The sequence below is a fragment of the Euprymna scolopes genome, chromosome 1 (assembly GCF_053919585.1).
Source record: "Euprymna scolopes isolate OS-2025 chromosome 1, ASM5391958v1, whole genome shotgun sequence".
Taxonomy (NCBI): domain Eukaryota; kingdom Metazoa; phylum Mollusca; class Cephalopoda; order Sepiida; family Sepiolidae; genus Euprymna; species Euprymna scolopes.
The window spans coordinates 179,951,222-179,968,818 of NC_136482.1; the positions used below are offsets into that span (position 1 = coordinate 179,951,222).

A 17,597-nucleotide genomic window follows, 5' to 3' on the forward strand; every position below is an offset into this window, starting at 1 on the left:
CAATCTTTTTTCTTTCAAATCCCTCCCCTCTTTCACCTCCATCCAGCCCATTCCTATCTTTTAATGTATTAAAAATAATGTCATTTACTCTTCTTTTAAATAATAGGTAACATTGGAAATGGCTGACTAGACGAAATCTGGCATAGTTGATCTCCCAAAGAAAAAATAATATTTTTCTAAATTTTACATATTATTCAAACTGCCAATCAAGAATATACCAACTTTGTGGATGTCTGTTTGGAAATTTTTTACTTTTAGCAAGTATGTTTTGGTTAAGAAAATCATTAATTATTGTGTTATACCATCATCAGAGAAATTAAAAAAAAAATTATTCAATTTTTCAGATTTGAAATGGTATCATGTGAAATTTAAGTACAATTTAAATTGCATAAAAAGATTTCAGTGGGAGATTCAATGCTCTCCAGCGGACACGTTTATGTGCAATTTTGAAATTTAATGTGAAGGGATTATAAAATCGGTAGTTTCTGGTAACCATAAGATACCTATATAAAATTCTGGAATGTAGCATCAACAAAATGTTTAGGGTTGAAGATAGAAAAACAAAAAAATGAAGGTCACTACAAAATGGAACTCACCTCCATAATTTCTAACAATGCATCTGTGATGGTCTCCAAAGAATTGAGGGAAAGTTTCTCATGCTCGGGTGGTGATGTTGTAAATGACCGGTCGCCGAGATGGTAGCTGGTGCGAAAGGCACTCACAGCGGCAGACTTCACCTTGCTAATGCCAAAAAGTTGGTAAAACTTGGGCAACGAAAATTCAGCCAGGCTCAGCTTGAGGGCCTTTAAAGTGGCTTCTGAATTAGCAAAGCAAAAATTATTGGTGGAAAACTGTTTAGTTAAAAACAAATGAAAAACATTGCATTTATGTTTACATGTCAAAAATTTTTTTCCCAAAAAGTCACTGTATTTTCCTTTTCAAATTATAGAAAAATTTCTTATATTTTCTCATTATATTTATTGGCTGGCACAAAGATTAGATGTGATTTAAGTGCGAGCTAGGATTAACATTAATGTAAACAAAAAACAACCCTAACCTATAACTCTCCCGAACTTGTAACTGGATTCTCTTCTAGACCAGTCACTTTAGTTGATGTTTATACAATATAAGGGGGTCTCAAAAAAGGTATTTTAGGTAAAAGCACTATTACATATTTATGTGTCATATTGAGATTAGTAAAAATTCCGATAAAAGATAGAGTAGCAAATCTGCTAGAAATATTTTTTTTTTTTTTTACAACAAACAGATATTAGCAGTCTGCCATTTTCTATTTTGAAATGGCAGATTATAATTATTTTGTCAAAATCATAGGCTGCAGTTACCTCCCCCAGATTTGAAGAAATCTTCAACATTATCAAATATGATAAAACTTTATAATTCGCTAAAAAATTTATTTTTATTTGTAATTATTTTTTCTATTTGTCCATTTTCAGAATTTTTGGAATTTTTACTAATTTCAACATGACACCCAACTATGAAATAGTGTTTTCACCTGAAATGCATTTATTTGAAATCCCATTATACTGTTTTGTTATTACTCAATAGAAGTTGAGTTCTCTGGTTAATGGTTAGGATTCACTCTTCTAATTTCGGTGGATTTTTTACAATGTAAGAAACAGTTTGTAAATTCTATTTCTGAATTTTTTAGATAAGAATTGATTATTCATATTATTTTGACTAAATTATTGTTCTCATATTAAGTATTATTTTCAGAATGTTTTGGTTAACTTCCAACCCCCTTTTTTTTTCTTTTTTTTTTTTTTTTTAGACACCAGGCGCAGTGGATAGAGTGCTTGATAAAAATTCAGTTGTAAAGGTTACACTTCTAGAGTTCAATCCTCAGCATGGGCGACACTCAAAAATACAATTGCAAATTATTTAAGACTTTGAGTGCCATGAATTAAATAAAGGGTTTCATTTGAAATTCTGTGCAGATTTCCAAGTTCAATAGAAAGATTCTCAAGTTTGACAAGATATACTTGAAGATGGTTAGAGGTTACATCAATTAAAATGCTGCAAACGAAGCAGTTTTCAATGTTCAAACAAATAGTTTAACATTTTAGTTTTGTCTTAGAAAAATATGAAAGAACCAGTTAAATTAAAGAGAACTTTCGGCATTCTTACCAGAGAAATGGAGCTGTGGGCAGGTGCACAGTGAATGTATGATGTTGATGACAAGGCCATGAGTCGATGCCCGCAAAGACAAAGGTCCTGTTGATACGAGCAGGGTCACTATATGGAATAAGTATGGAAGATGACTGGCCACTAAGTAAAAGATAAAACAATTTATATAAGCAATATTATAGAATTAAAAAAGATAAATTATAAGCAACATTATAGAATTGAAATCAGAAGTGAACAGTGAATCTTACTGAAAAATACATGAAGATGTACAACTGTATATCTCTACATACCATCGAGTGAGTTGTTGAAAGACAACATGAGTAGGTAGCGAGCAAGAATGGCAATGTCATCCCACATCAAATGCTGTTCCAGGGTATGGGTGGGAGACACGCATGTCTTTTCAATGAGCTGAAATTGAGAAAAGATTATTAAAGCTTTTGTAGGCACTTACGTTTCAAAAATAAAAATTAGCAATAACTGTGGAGCATATTTACAATAATTTTCTCATTATTAACGACTTAAATACATGTGCGTATCTTATTTAGTTGTCATTTTTGTAATCAAAAGACAATTATAATGGAAATAGCCATAAAGCATTTGTGAATTGATGAGAAAATTCTTTGACTTCAAATAATATTTTTAAAATTCATTGTGTCCAGGAGTGCTTCATCCAATCAAGCTTGTTTTTTAGACATGCTGAAGCATCTCAAATAAGCTTTCTTCATTGATTGGTCAGTCACACTAAAAATTGAAATAGTATTTTTGCATGTTTGTCCAGAATCCCACCCCCCATATTAAAAAACAAGAATAAATCTGTATGATACACATACCCGTGCCAAGATGAAAATATCATATTCCAAAAATCATGTAAATCAATCAAGTAATTTCATTTTTATAAAGAAAATAATTTTTAAGTGATTAATGAAATTGTTGAGTCATTTACCTTTGTTATTTAGATTGTTTTCAATATGGTAGACAAGAAAGATGCTCTTCTGTTACTCATAAAATTTTATTTTCTTATTTAAAAACAAAACTATTTCATCAATTTATTTACGTGGTTTTCAGAATATATTTTCATTACATCATGAATATGTACTTCAGATTTTTTTTTTTTAAATATAGGTAGAATTCTGAACAAACATCTCTATAAAGGGCTCTGTATGTCAGAGTCATTTTTGTATGGCTAAAGAAGCCGTTAAATGGATTCATCTTAAAAATTATCTTTTGTTTGTATTTATGAACAAAGGAGAAATAAAATATTTGATCTTATATTTCAACAAGAATGTACAACAAATTCAGATATTATTTTGGATATATAAACTGAAGTAATATTTTGAATGCAGAACATTGACCTTCATGTAAAAATAGTGAAAGCAGTAACATTTTTAAACAAAGATATTTTAAGAGACATCTATGTCAGACATTTTTTTCAACACTTCAATAAAAATTAACAGATTTTAAATATATTTATTTTATATACTCAAAGCAGAAGTTGTCTAGAAATAAATGATGGATGAAAAATTATTCATTGATTTAATGATGTAATAATAATTTTTTTTCTTTGGTTTAAGTGCACAAATGTAATTATCCACTTTTTTTATAAAATTAAGTTTTATAAAAAAATAAAAAAAAAGAAAGAAAATATCTTCTAGCAACAAATTTGGCATCAAAATCTGTCTTTTTTCATTTATATATAAAAAAATTCAATATTTTACACACACACACACACACACATATATATATATATATATATATACATGCCACAGTGATGGTTGTGAAAAATTCAGTGATTTTTTTAGCCTTTAAAGTATCAATTAGAAACTAATTTCTGGTTAGAATTTAAATTTATATACAAAAATCAGGTGATGTTGCTTATGTTTTTAAACCAAAAAGAAAAGCATATTTCCGATTGCACCACAATTACAGCAATGGAGCAAATAACATTTGGCGTCTGTTATAGCTTACAAATCACATATCGAATGAAACCTTTTTATAAATAAAACATGAAGAAATAAAATGGAAATGATTTTAAGAGAAGGAAATAACTCACCCTGCATAAGCGTCCTATGACTTTCCGCGATACAAGTTGGACATTTGCTGAGGTCAATGCGACTGCTGTGTCCGCCATGATCTCAGCCTGGATGGAGCCAAGGCCACCTGTCACACTCCGCTAAAATAACAATTTTTACTTTATAAAACGAGCAAAAACAGCAAAAGAAATAAATCTTTCTTATTTAGTTTTTAATAGTGATATAAAATTATATTAAATGCATTTAGATTGAATTTTAATAATGATTCAGATATTAAAAATGAAAGTTGTATTTTTAAGAGAAATTATGTGAATATTTTTTTAAATTATAAATTTAATTTTCATAAACAGTAAAAACCGAGACTAAATTCTTTACTCACCTTGATGAAGCTGTCTAAGACCATGTCCAGCAACTCAGCCACTTGACCAATGTTGCCCCAGATCTTGGCCTGTATGGATGGATACATCTGAAGAGAAATAAATTGATTATTTTAAATTAAGAAATGTTAAAGAAGCAATGTTACCATCAAAATTATAACCGCCAAACTACAATTATATTAATTTTACTGACAAATTCATAAGTAATTAAATTGTAAAAAAAAGTTAAATTTATAGTCAACATTTTCTTTGCCTGGTTCTGATCCAGCAGTATAGAGAATAAAATGGACGTTTCTTCTGCCCACATTTCTTTAGTAATTTTTTCATTACCAACATTGAATTAAGCTTGCATTAGAAGGTCCAGTATTGTTATATACCAGGCTTGGCATTTTTGTGTCTTCACATCCCACACTCACAATTCCACCAGCAAAGGTGGTAGATATTAAGTACAGACACAAATTTAAAGTCCAATTTAATTAGTCACATATTCCGCGGTCATTTTTATTCAGTGGTTAGAGGTTTCAGAGCTGTCACATGAAGCAAAGTTAAGGCTTGAATATAGCACAATGAAATGACCAAATTCGGTGTTCAATGCTTGACAGTTGCTTTGTCATTTCTGTATTCTTATGAAATGAAAAAAAAAATTTTAATAAATTCATTAAGAGACAGTGCAACATATGCTCATTGTTAGATTTGTTTAAAAACATTAGTAAATGGCAGATGAAGCGTTTTTTTTTTTAAACCTTTGTTAACAGCTGACTACAGATGGTGTCTAAATAAAAACAATTATCCCATCATTCCACTTCGGTTGGCATCAGGAAAAATTTGCTTCAAGAAACCAAAGTTTGAAAGTCAATTTCTAAAAGCTGTCCAACACATGCCAACATGTAAAATGGATATTCAACTGAATATGATGCTGCTGTTGATAGTGATGATAAATATGTGGATTGTCTCTCGTCCAATTCAGTTTAAACATTTTTGTTTATGAACAAAATATTGCTATTATACAGCCAAGCATAAACTGGACTATGCATATGCATTGCATGTTTCGCCTTAAAAACTTTCACATTTCATGTTTCTTTGTTGTAAAGTAAATTTATTTGAAAAAAATCTTTCTTAAAATCTCCAGACAATGCTGTAAAGCCAAGCCCAGAAATTTATATTTAGTAAGAATTGTTATAATCTATATAATATTCTGCTTGTTATTCCTTTAGTTAGTCTGTACACTTTGAAAAAGGACACAATTTTTGAAAGCCAAACTGCTTAAAAAAAAAACCCAAATAAACAACAAATTCATGAAATTTGGCTTTATCTGGCAACCCTGAACAAGACTGAGTGGTCTCTCTTTCGAATATCATCATAATATATGATCAATGTTTCAATGGTATGACAAAGGAACTCATAATATCGATATGCAGCGGTTCTTCAAAGAAAAAGAAAAAAATCAGCAAAGCGTTATATAAAAAGAAAAATAGGAACATTCAAAAGAAATGGAGCAAAAACATAGAACATTGTCTGCCAAGAGGTGCTGGGTTGAAGGAGTAAATTAAAGATTATCTCTTACAATGTGATTTTATTATTTGTGTTGAAATATGTAGCACAATATTACTTTCTGAGTATTTTTAGTACTTATTAATTTATCCTATTTGTGCCATTTCTATATTTAAGATACAATGGACAATATTTTCATAAAAAAGTTAACTCATATTTGCTCATATTTTTATGCTCTGCAAAAAAAATCAGCTTTATCAAAACATTTTTGTTGATTAAATATATTTCTCATTTCATGGAATTTCCATGGGTCCTGTTAATTCTATATAAACATTATAATGCTAAACAAGTTCTTAAACAGGGTAAAATATTTCTCTTTGAAACATGCTTGTATTTTCAAGCAAGAATTGATTAACTTAATTGAATGATCATCTGTAACGCTGGTTTTCTCAATGCAGCCACTTTTTATATCTTCAAAAGTATCTTTATACTAAACTAGCAGGCCGCCCGGCGTTGCCCAGTCATAAAATATGCATAAATATTATATTTTAATTCATTCAGACTTATTATTATAGAGTCAATTCTTTATTGATTATCATCCAATATACAGTAAGGATTTCAAAAGCTATAAAAAAAAAATCTGACTTGTACCATCTGCTAGAATCTAAACAAGGTTTAGCGCTGCAGCCTTAATCGTTATTTATCTCCCCAGTGTTTTTACCATCTGAGCTACCAACAGATGGATAGGAAAGGTTAAAAATTAAGCAATTTTTACCGGCTAAAAACCAAATCAAAAGTGTGCTATGTCCAAATATCCTATATATTAAATTTCAACTCTGTAGACCAAATATTCAGAGAATACAATGGTAGAGAATTCTTGCACAAATTCCGACAAGATTATATATATATATATATATATATATATATATATATATAATGGTTGTACAGATTTGTTTCCTATATGTAAATCCAATAAAACTTGTGTGATTATTAAAGAATGCTCAATGTCAGACAGAGCTGGTATACAGTTTGTTTAATATACAAACATTATTGGCTACATATGTGTATACATTTTTCAGTGGAATTCCAATTCAAAGATACACTTCATCAGATCAAAAAAGGTTTCAATATTGCTTATTTTTTTGGTCTGATGAAGTATCTTTGAATTGGGATTCCACTAAAACATGTATGTATATATGTAACCAATAATGTTTGTATAATAAACAGACTGTGTGTGTGTGTGTATATATTTGTGTGCTAGAATGTTTTCATCTTAAATTCTACACAATTATGCAGAAACTATGCATAAATTGAATTCAGCATAATAGTGAAATGATAGCAATCATCTAAGAAACCATAAAAAATGAATATTCAATTTCTAAAGGAATATGCAAATTAGTTAACCTTCATGTAATCGCTCACATATCCAAGGCCAAGTATATTAAGTCTGTTTTAATAATTTTTAAATAGAAAACATAGGCTTTTAATATCTGTCAGAGCACGAAAAAAGCTCAACTTTATAAGTGTATAGATTAATTATAACAACCACCATCATCAAATCTTATCATAATGGAGATTATATCTCTACAACAAGAACTACATCATTATCCAAGTCTCAATTTGCCTAAGTTATTTAACATTTCACATGATTTTTATTTGGAAATTTTAACCAAGAAATGTGTTATTTAAAATATGCATCAAGTGTGCTTGAAATCTAAATTACAACGCAATATGTATGAAAAACAAATATTTTACTTGCTTGAAAACTCAATTTTTTTTATCTCATTAAAACAAAAAAAAAACAAAAAAAAACTGATGAAATATACAATGCATTCTTTTTTTTTTTTTTTAATTTAATTTTTTATCAATTTAGGTGAAAAGTTGAGTTTGTCTAAAACAATATTTATCGATGTTTACTATGCATAATCTATTTTACAAACAAAATAAAAATGAAATAATAAAAAAACACTCTTGAGAATATCAAAACCAGCAGAATAAGATTGTTAAACTTACAGAGCAAATTCTCTCTCCCACTTCCCCCCAATAAAAGGTGTATTAATCCGAAATTATGAAATTTAATTGATAGTATTCTGAATAATCAAAAAATAGTCAGTGCAAAATCCGCAAGATATTCAACTTTGGAGAATTTTCTTTATCAACCCATTTTCATTCAATGCATACATGAGAAGATTTAAATTCAGCATCACGTTGACAAAATTTAAGGATTTTAGCGATTTCTTACCTCCACTTCCTCGATGGTCATGGTGATCAGTTTATCCCAAATTAAAGCCACTTTCTGACGTTTATTCTCATCAGCCTGTTTGCAAAACCTAAAAAATATATATCATACACGAACAGTAATATAGTCTTAAGGTTTCACAATGAAAAACTGACATTCAGATAAACAGTATATACTTCTAATTTCATATTTTTGATAACCTAAATTAAAAATATTTCAATTTTTAAATCAAAATACAGAGTGTTTTGGATAAATTTGACACTTTTTTAAAAAGGAAAGAAAAAAAACATCTTGTCCAATATTTGGAGAATACAAAGTTTTCCCTTAGATGATCATTTGATGAATCCAATGGCTTCCAGTCAATTCATTGTCTTTTATAAGCCTTCTACTCTATTACTTTCATTCCTTAGACTGATAGACTTTGTAATTCCTTCTTGTTTCCCTGAAGTTTAAATGTAATGTGAACAGACATCTTGCTGCTCAATTCCCCAGAGTCCCCAGTTAGCCTCTTACATTTCAAGGTGAAAATATGCCTTGTTTGGGATAAAAAAAAAAAAAGTAGGAATTCTTTAATATATAATGAAACTTTTACACATATAACAGAATTCAATTTAAAAGAGTTTCATTAACCATGATGCTTGCTTGACTGATTATTTTAATCAAGAGCATATCAGTTGAGAAAGCACCAAAAATGATTTTAGAAGTCCTATTGAGCATCATATTAATTTGTAGCAAGATTTTTGAAATCTCACAATATATATATATATATATGTATAACAAATCAATATGAAAAATATATAGCCGTCTGTATCTTTCCTGTATTCATTTCCTATGTGTTTACGTGTAGGAATACAAAAAGTCTTTCGAAAAAAAAAAAAAAAAAAAAAGTTTAACTGCTCCTTTGGTCTTCTTAATGTAACCGAAGGACGAGTTGAAAATTGTGCTTTTGAAAGAAACGTTTTCATACATATTAACAATTTGCTTCGTATTTAGAATTTGACTTAAAAAACAAAAATACAAAATTTTTTTTACAATTTATATACCCATCATGGAACAAAGATGTCGTACAGTAGAACTCCAGGATACGGTGGCCCTAGGATACGTTTTTTTCGGGTTATGATGTGGAATACAATGTTTTTCCGGTCCCTGGTTACAGTATTTGTCCCACTTTACGGTTTATATTTATAATGTTATGTGTATTATATACTGTACTGTATTTGGTTAACAATTTTTAATACCGTATCCCAGGGTTCTGCTGTATTTCAAAAATCACATAAATTGATCAACTAGTTTTGTTTTTAAATAAGAAAATCAAATATTACAAGTGAGGCAGTAGAGTTGGGAACTATATTTTTAGAATAAATCAAAATTTAAGGTCAGACAATTTGACTACTGAAATTTACGAACTTTGCCATGGCTACCAAAAATTATTAATCGCTAAAGATCATAAAATTTCATTTTGTTTATAAACAAAAAAAAATTACTTGATTAATTTACATAATTTTGGGAATAAATCGTTCCATAATAAGTACGTACATCAAAGATTTTTCTATATTTTTCTTTTTTGAATTAAATGTAATTCTAAATAAGCAGCAATGATTTATTGCATAAAAGACAGATGAACTTTTATTTCTCATACCTCGTAAGGTTGGGCAGCCAAGGAGTGATGTATTCGAGGCACAAATGCTTCATTTCTATGTTGGAGTTACCAAATCCTTGAATGCATTCTTCAAGGAACTCTAACGTTAAATGCGGTTCATTGGCTGCTAATTTTTCACTGATGGATTTGATGAAAATGGTGTTGTTTGCAGGAATGCACAGCCCTAGAAGAAAAACAAAAATAATTTTCTCAAAACAATTTTATTTTTCTAGCAGGTATAGAAAACAAAATTTTAAAATGAAATATCAAATCCAAAAAATGACTGAAAAATAAATTTATATGTAGATGTAGACCAATAGGTAAAAAGTTGTTAAAAAGCTACCAAGAAGCAAATCTATCATCCTTTTCTATAAATACAAAACGTGATCAATAAGAACTGGTGATCTGTACAGGTTTGAAATCTTTGACAACGTTCACTGTATTTTGTTGCCCCCATGTGATTCGAGTATCAACTCAAGCTCTCCATCGACCATCGAATCCTCAATCCTGGCCGTTCGTCCTCCAATGAAATTTAAGATGGCTTAGGCATTCAGTTCCATATACAGAAAGTATTCATAAGTTCCATTTTGCCTTTTCTCTAGTTCTTGATGCGATGCAAACATTCTGGTGGACAGTTGAAGGTGACGACAATCAAAGGCAATCTAACAGATTTACCACGCTTACAAGTAGTTCATTTTCATCGTGGAATCATGATGCTAGGCATATCATGATTTAAGTCAAGATCGGCATGAATCAACTAATGTTCAGAATTGCTGTATTTGTTCAGAAGATAGTTGTCTTAACTTGACCACAGAAGTGTCACAAATGCAATTAAGTTTTATTAATGTTGAATGAGTGAGACAGAAAAATTATAATTTTGCTGACGTGTGCAATTCTGGTGAAAGGAAATGGATTAAAGTAAGGAAGAGTAAAATAAAAATAATGGAAGAAAGAAAAGGGTGAAACTGAAAGGAAGACAAAGAAAAAAAATAATGAAAGAGGAAAAAGAATCAAAGAAAACGAAAGGATGTGAGGAAGAAAAGTGCAAGGTATAAAGTAAGGTAGAGAGAGAAAAGAGAGATGGTGAGTGAAAAAAATGAAATAAAATGGAAGGAATAAAAGGAAAAATAGTCTAGAACAAGTCAGAAATGTTAAAAAAAAAGGAAAAATATTCAGACGTGGTGTGTAATTTTAGTCATTCATTTTCATGGTTACTTGTACCAAATGGAGCAGAAATGAGCAGTAAACTAAAAGATTTTACTGACTTAATGTCAGACGTTTTATCCCTTTGCTTAAGCCTTCTTTGTACTTGCTATATAAAAACAAAATGAAAGAAAATGCACCTCCTGACATTTTTACAAAAAAAATATTTCTTTCAAAATTAAATTTTAAAAAATTGATTCATTACAATTTTTTATATTGATATAACTTCACATAAAAAAAAATCTGATCTGAAAGGTGCCAATACTCAAATAACTTTGTTCCATTGTTTTAAGACGTAACATTTTGAAGATTAGTTAATGCTGGTAAAACAATTTTTATGTTAGAGGCTGTTAATATTTTCTTAATATAAAATAAACCCTATTTTGTATACAAACCATTTGTAAATTAACTTGTTTCACATGCATACATTTTGTAAAACAGTTAGCAATTGATAAATTCTATTTAATCTATAAAGGAGTTTAGTTTGGTTTATTGATCTCATCAATATCAGATTTTTACTATAAGCCAACTCTCTTTAAAAAAGACACTAAGTTTCACATTAATGAATAGTAGAGAACTTGAATGCCTATTAGACACTATCCTCAATTGTCTAAGGTTTCTCTGTACAAGGGTTTGTCAGGACAACCTAGCATGAGGATACTTTTCCCTTCAAGTAAATCTAATTAAATATTCAAAATAACATTCAATATTTGAAGCCCAAATAAAATCCTCTGAGTATGGCTCCCTTTCACTGGCTTATACGAGAATTGGTGCACCTTCACCAAGTGATTTTGCCTATAACAGCACTAAGCTGGATATTCCATGAGACTAGATGAATTTTTGTTCTAGAATCCAGTAAGATAGTAAGTGACAGGAAAATTATTCGTAATGTCTTTACTAACTGATTTTTTGAGAAATTCAAATGAAGTCAAATTAATTACTTTTGCAGTAAACAAATCCTAATGTTTATTGGAGGAGGGGGGGGGGCTATCAAATTACTTAAAAAAATTTTTTTTTATATAATTGAATAAATAAAGTAAACAAATGTTAAATAAACATACCTGTCGTCTCCAGCAATTGACCTTCTATCTTGAGGTCAAATGTCTGTGTGAGAGCACAAAGTAGATTGTAGGCTGCTGAACGAAGGCTGGGATCAGAGCTGCCCAAGTTGAGCAATGCCTTTAAAATTTAAAACAAGGAATTAAAGTCTCATAAATCAGAGGAACATTCAACAAAAACAAATATGTTTAACATACAATACTGGATCTAAAAAACAAAACTATTTCTAAGTATATTGAATTTTTTGTGGACTTGTCCTCATCTTCATAGTTGCTGCTGTCTTATCAGATTTTGGTCAACTAATCCTCTGGCCTGTTTTTCGTAAGAAAACCACTATTTTCAGACAAAGCAGGCCAGAGGATTAGTTGGTCAAAATGTGGTGAGACAACAATGATTACAGAAGACAGTAATTACTGGCAATACAGTTACAAGACTCAACATTCCTATCTCACACGGTTAATCACCTGAAGAAGGCCAGAGGAATAGTTGGCAGAAATGTGGTGAAACAAAAACAATTATGAAGATGAGAATAAAAAAATCAATACACAAATTCTGAAGCCTCATCTCAAGAGATTCCCCAAAATAAAATATGTAATGTTTCTATGTAATGGTGCAATATTAGGTATATTTAAATGCAAAGGTTCTTATATAATACTAGATTAAAATTATTGAGGATAAATAATTAGAGTTTCTCACCGCTAAATATTTTTATAGTTTATTTCTTTCAATAATCTAATTTGTATATCATATCAAAGTGCATTAGCATAAAACGAAGATATTGTCAAATCAGCAGGTGTTATATAGTGGGACGCTACACCAGTAAATAGAGATTATGTTAACTAGTATGAATTTGGGCAAGGGTTTCATTAAGTACATGTCAGGATAATCTGGTGGCAAATGGAAATAGACCCAGTTGCAGCTGGTGTTATTGAGCAAGGAGTCAAATTTGGGAAGCAAAACTTGCGTTCGACAATGTAAAGAAAATCTAAATGAATGTTACCTTGATACTTTGCCTGTGTGTCGTCCATTTTAAGACTATGTTCAAAAAATAAGTTCAGAAGTAATTAGAATTAAGTTTTTCGAATTAGATATTGGTCTCTCCTCCCATGAACAACCTCTTTAAATAAAATCTTTGAAAGCCAAGAAATCTCCATTGTGTTTCTATACACAAGTAGATTTGTCTTCAATTAAACAGAAGATCAACAACCACAATGAGATCACAGCTCACACATGGAAAAATGATGAGCGGAGAATGAAGACCAGCAACTGTGCAGGTATGTAAAATGACTTTTTGTTCATTTGTTTTCTTGATCGATCATGAGCGAAAATCCACATACGTAAAAGACCCTGTGCAAACTATTGTTCAATATTAAAATGTTACACAATGCTGTGCTGTTGGTAGCTTAAATGATAGGTTCGAACTTTAGAAACCTCAGTCTTTAACTAATAATAATTTAAATATTTTTGTATTCCTTTACAAATGTATGTATAGGGTGGAATGATAAAATTGTTTCCCTAGAAAAGGCGACAGGATTCCATTTCCATTTGATGAAAAACAGTTTTCTTTTTTGTTGCAAACTATCTACTAGTTGGCCAGTTGTGTAGAAATTACAAGAATGATAGGAGCCTTCTATCATGTCTGAAAGTGACACAAAGTTCAACAAGTAAGATCGGAGATGCGCCATTGTTAAACATGCTCTCTACTAATCCAAGTTATAACAGGATCCTTGCCAGCACCCTCAAAATGCAAATCCAAACAGTTCAAAATTTGAGGGAACAACTCAATGAAATTTCCGATTACGGTTATGGTTTTTGGTGTGGTTTTAAGTGAGGGCCTATTATGCCACCTCACATTTCAAAGTCGGCTTGAAAGTCAACACCAAACTGTACTTGGATGGGCTGAAGAGTGTGATGATCCTCTGATACAATCAGGTGGCCACTGGCAGATCCTGAGTGTGGCAGCAGGACTCAAAGCAAATCCAAAAAGATCCATGCTTGGCGTCAGGAATACTATCACTTTATACCCTTCTCTCACTGCCCCTAAAGCTATAATGCTGTTTTCTTTAGGGCGACAAATTTATCATTCCACCTTGTAGTGTTGCTTTTTCAAACAGAAATTTCAGCATTATTTAACACTATCATGGGTGCCCGGCATTGCCCGGGTGTTTGGAGGTGTGTGTTGAGCAAAAAAAAAAAAAAAAAAAAAAAAATGGTAGTAGGAAGGCAGGCTCGAACCTGTACCATGAAGGAGGAAAAGAACAGGAAAAAAACGTGACGTCTTTGCTGTTACGACCACCGTCAAACCGGAAGTGACGTAGGTTTAAATTAAGGCTAGACAATTGAAAAGAGGGAATGAGTTTTGAAAATATAACGAAAAAAGTGACCCCCCCCCCCGTAGAAAAGTGCCCAGTTGAGAGTGAAGAAATTAATGTTTTTTTGCCAAATTTTCGGTATTTGTCATCTGAAGGGTCGAGCTTCAAAACGATACTGATCTTGTGAAAATTTGTCGCCTCTGTCGAAAGTTTTAGGCAGACATGCAAACATACATAGATTTATATATATAGGTAGCTCAAATTTTCCACCCAAACCGATTAAAAAGCTTGCCCTATCTCTGAATACTCTTTATGTAAACTTTCAGATGTTTGGACCAGAAATTGTCTGAGTAATTTGGTAGAGACCGCAGAGGTCAAATTGTTTAAAACTTTGACCCCCATTATGACCTCTTAACATTTGTTTTGGGCTCAAATAAGTTAGATCCATGTCCAAGGAACCTATATTTAAAATTTCAATTGTTTATACCCAAAATTGGCAGAGGAGTTTGGTAGAGTTCTCAAAGGTCAAATCGTTGAACTTTGACTCTTTAGCAGCCAAATTTCTGGCCGAAAACGGATTACAAAGATTTTCCTAAATCTCCATACCCTGTATATCAAATTTCAAGTCTGTAGACTGAAAATTGACAGGGTTGTTGTGTAGGGAAATGTAGACAGACACTTTCACTTTTATAGATATATGTTAGTGTTTTTTTGTTTTTTTTGCAAGAGGGGACTTGTGAAGGAAGGATCATCTTGGGGTATTCCAAAAGTAATGTCTCCTATTTTTTTTTTATTCCACCTGAATATATCAGATTACTTTGTTATGATGACTGAACTTATGCATTCATGACCTGAAAGTTTCATCTCTCTCTTGCAGATATTGACAGTGTGAGACCTTAAGAAAACCCTTGTCATGGACATGTGTCAAATGCATATACGTGTCATTGAATTCCTGACAAAAGTTCATTGAGAATAGTGGTGAGTATTAGAAAAATAAATTCTGGAACACAAAAGGTTGCTCATTTTAATAGTAGTTCTTAAGGTTCTTTAGTAAAAATAAAATAAGAGGCGTCACTATTGGAAAAGCCATCATAGAAGACCTGATATCTCCAAATTATCATCCATTTAATACTGGCCACGCTAAACTAGATGAACATATTAATCTTACAGAAGCATTAATATTAAAATCGGTTTATGATTGTTCAAACAAAACTGAGATGTACTCCACTAGTCATGCCAATTACTGATTGATTGCAACAAACATTTCACATTGTGATCGCTGAACATAATTTTTTAATGGTGGATTCTTATTTTCCACCTGACGTTTTTTTTGGTCACCCAACAAAAGGAGGGTGGACCTATAAATTCGCCCTTATCTGTTTGTCTGCACTTTTCTCCATAACTACACCTTGGAGGTTTTTGAAATTTTGCACAAACATTAAACATGATATGAGTAAAAAAGTAACAGAACGGATTTTCTAGGAAAACTCCAGTTGCCACCTCAGGGGTATCTTTCGGGTTAAAATGACTAAAATTGAGACTTTTGTTCTTATTAAAAAAAAAAATTGATGCCTTGAATTTTTATAAAACTTTCTGAAAAGTTGTAACTAACAGATTTCTATATAATTTTGTTTGTCTCTACTTCACAATAACTCTTGGGTGTGCCCCAGGGGCTCTTTTAAAGCTAATAAAAACACTCCATTTTTGGGACTATTTTACCATATTTGTCCAAAATTTTCTGTGTATGTCTATTTAGCAATTTTGCATGGTGTAGAACTCAAATTTAAATATGTTAAGACCTTGGGGCTAAATACAGCGAATGATGAACTTAGTCATTTCTTTTGCATGGTGTAGAACTCAAATCTATTTATGTTAAGGCCTAAAACTACTCTGTTTGTTCATTTTCTACTAGGATTTGATGTGCCCTGGGGACTTTTGGGGCTAAATGGAGTGGAGAGCAAATGCTGAACTTGGTCATTTTTTTATGCCTTGTCCACTGTGCACTCATAGGGGACCATGCATGCTTCATTTGTTTTCTTGTGGCATACTCATTGACAGATTGATAAGGATTCTGACAAAGACAGAGTGAGGAGTTTGTTTTTTAAAGTAAACTGCAGACTCAATCATGTTTAAGTTACTATAAACACATAAATCTAATGTTTTAGATGTCTTTTATTCCGAAATTCATATAAAACTAATTCTTCAAAAAGAAAAAATTTATACTTATAAGCTCTATCATCAAATGAGCTTTTTATTTGCAATTGAGAATAGATTTTTTGTAGCTGATCATAATGTCTTCCTATATGAAATTTGTTTCATTATCTCATTATATATAATTGTATATAATGATATATCAATATGTTCCAGCAATTATAAAAGAGTAGAAAGTGAACCAGCCTCATGAGTCTTACTTTCCTTAATTCATCCTTTAGTTCTCACATTCCATAAGCAATGTCTAACTAAGGGAAAAGAATTGCTGTTTTCTGGGTCTGAATCTATCCATATAACACTTATCACTGAGTATATCAAATGTCTTGTATGAAGTGATTTCCATTAAAAAAAAAAAAACAAAAAGAAAAAAATGTAGATAATATAAGTAAATAAATATATTAAATAATAAAATGTATTTGATTTTAAATCATAATACTTACAACATTTAATAATGTTCCTGGAACATCTTTTGGTCGGATTTTTGTATGTACTGTAACTGTATCCTGCAATTTGAAGCATTTAAAAATATAAGTATGATTATTAATTTTTGAAAGTCTAAAAAAAAAAATCAGGAATAATTTTGATTAAATCGTGTATATTTTTTTTAATGGTGTATCAATCATTTGTGAGATATTTATTGTAGATTTCGGATTCTTAAACGTGTCATTCGTGCATCCTCATAGTTTCAGTAAACTCATGTAATTTATTTTTAAATTGTAGTTTTCCATTTTTCATCTTAAATTGTGATTCTATCATAGCCTGCAGGAGTCAGTGTCGTATTCTGGAAGAATTGGCACTAAACATAGCCCAAGGTGACAAGGATCACATGCGTTCCTACTTATTGTTTCATCAATCGTTCTATGTTCATGATGTGGTTGAAGATCCGCAGAA

The 17,597-nt window shown here is 30.9% G+C and overlaps 1 protein-coding gene across 25 annotated transcripts in view; it reads right to left on the reverse strand.

The window, feature by feature from the left end:
* Positions 1 to 17,597, reverse strand: part of LOC145277800 (neurofibromin-like) — a 345,586-nt gene that overhangs the window by 108,085 nt on the left and 219,904 nt on the right. For all 25 annotated transcript variants that reach the window (XR_013868231.1, XR_013868216.1, XR_013868230.1 and 22 more), the window contains exons 43-51: positions 17,147 to 17,209; positions 12,186 to 12,303; positions 9,922 to 10,105; positions 8,286 to 8,373; positions 4,555 to 4,641; positions 4,196 to 4,315; positions 2,436 to 2,553; positions 2,146 to 2,286; positions 597 to 817 (exon numbers count right to left, since the gene is read on the reverse strand). Coding sequence is in view for 21 of the 25 variants with exons in the window: in XM_080129724.1 (XP_079985850.1) it covers positions 597 to 817; positions 2,146 to 2,286; positions 2,436 to 2,553; positions 4,196 to 4,315; positions 4,555 to 4,641; positions 8,286 to 8,373; positions 9,922 to 10,105; positions 12,186 to 12,303; positions 17,147 to 17,209 (1,140 nt within the window). In the remaining 4 variants the exon portion in view is untranslated. The remainder of the gene's footprint in view (positions 1 to 596; positions 818 to 2,145; positions 2,287 to 2,435; positions 2,554 to 4,195; positions 4,316 to 4,554; positions 4,642 to 8,285; positions 8,374 to 9,921; positions 10,106 to 12,185; positions 12,304 to 17,146; positions 17,210 to 17,597) is intronic.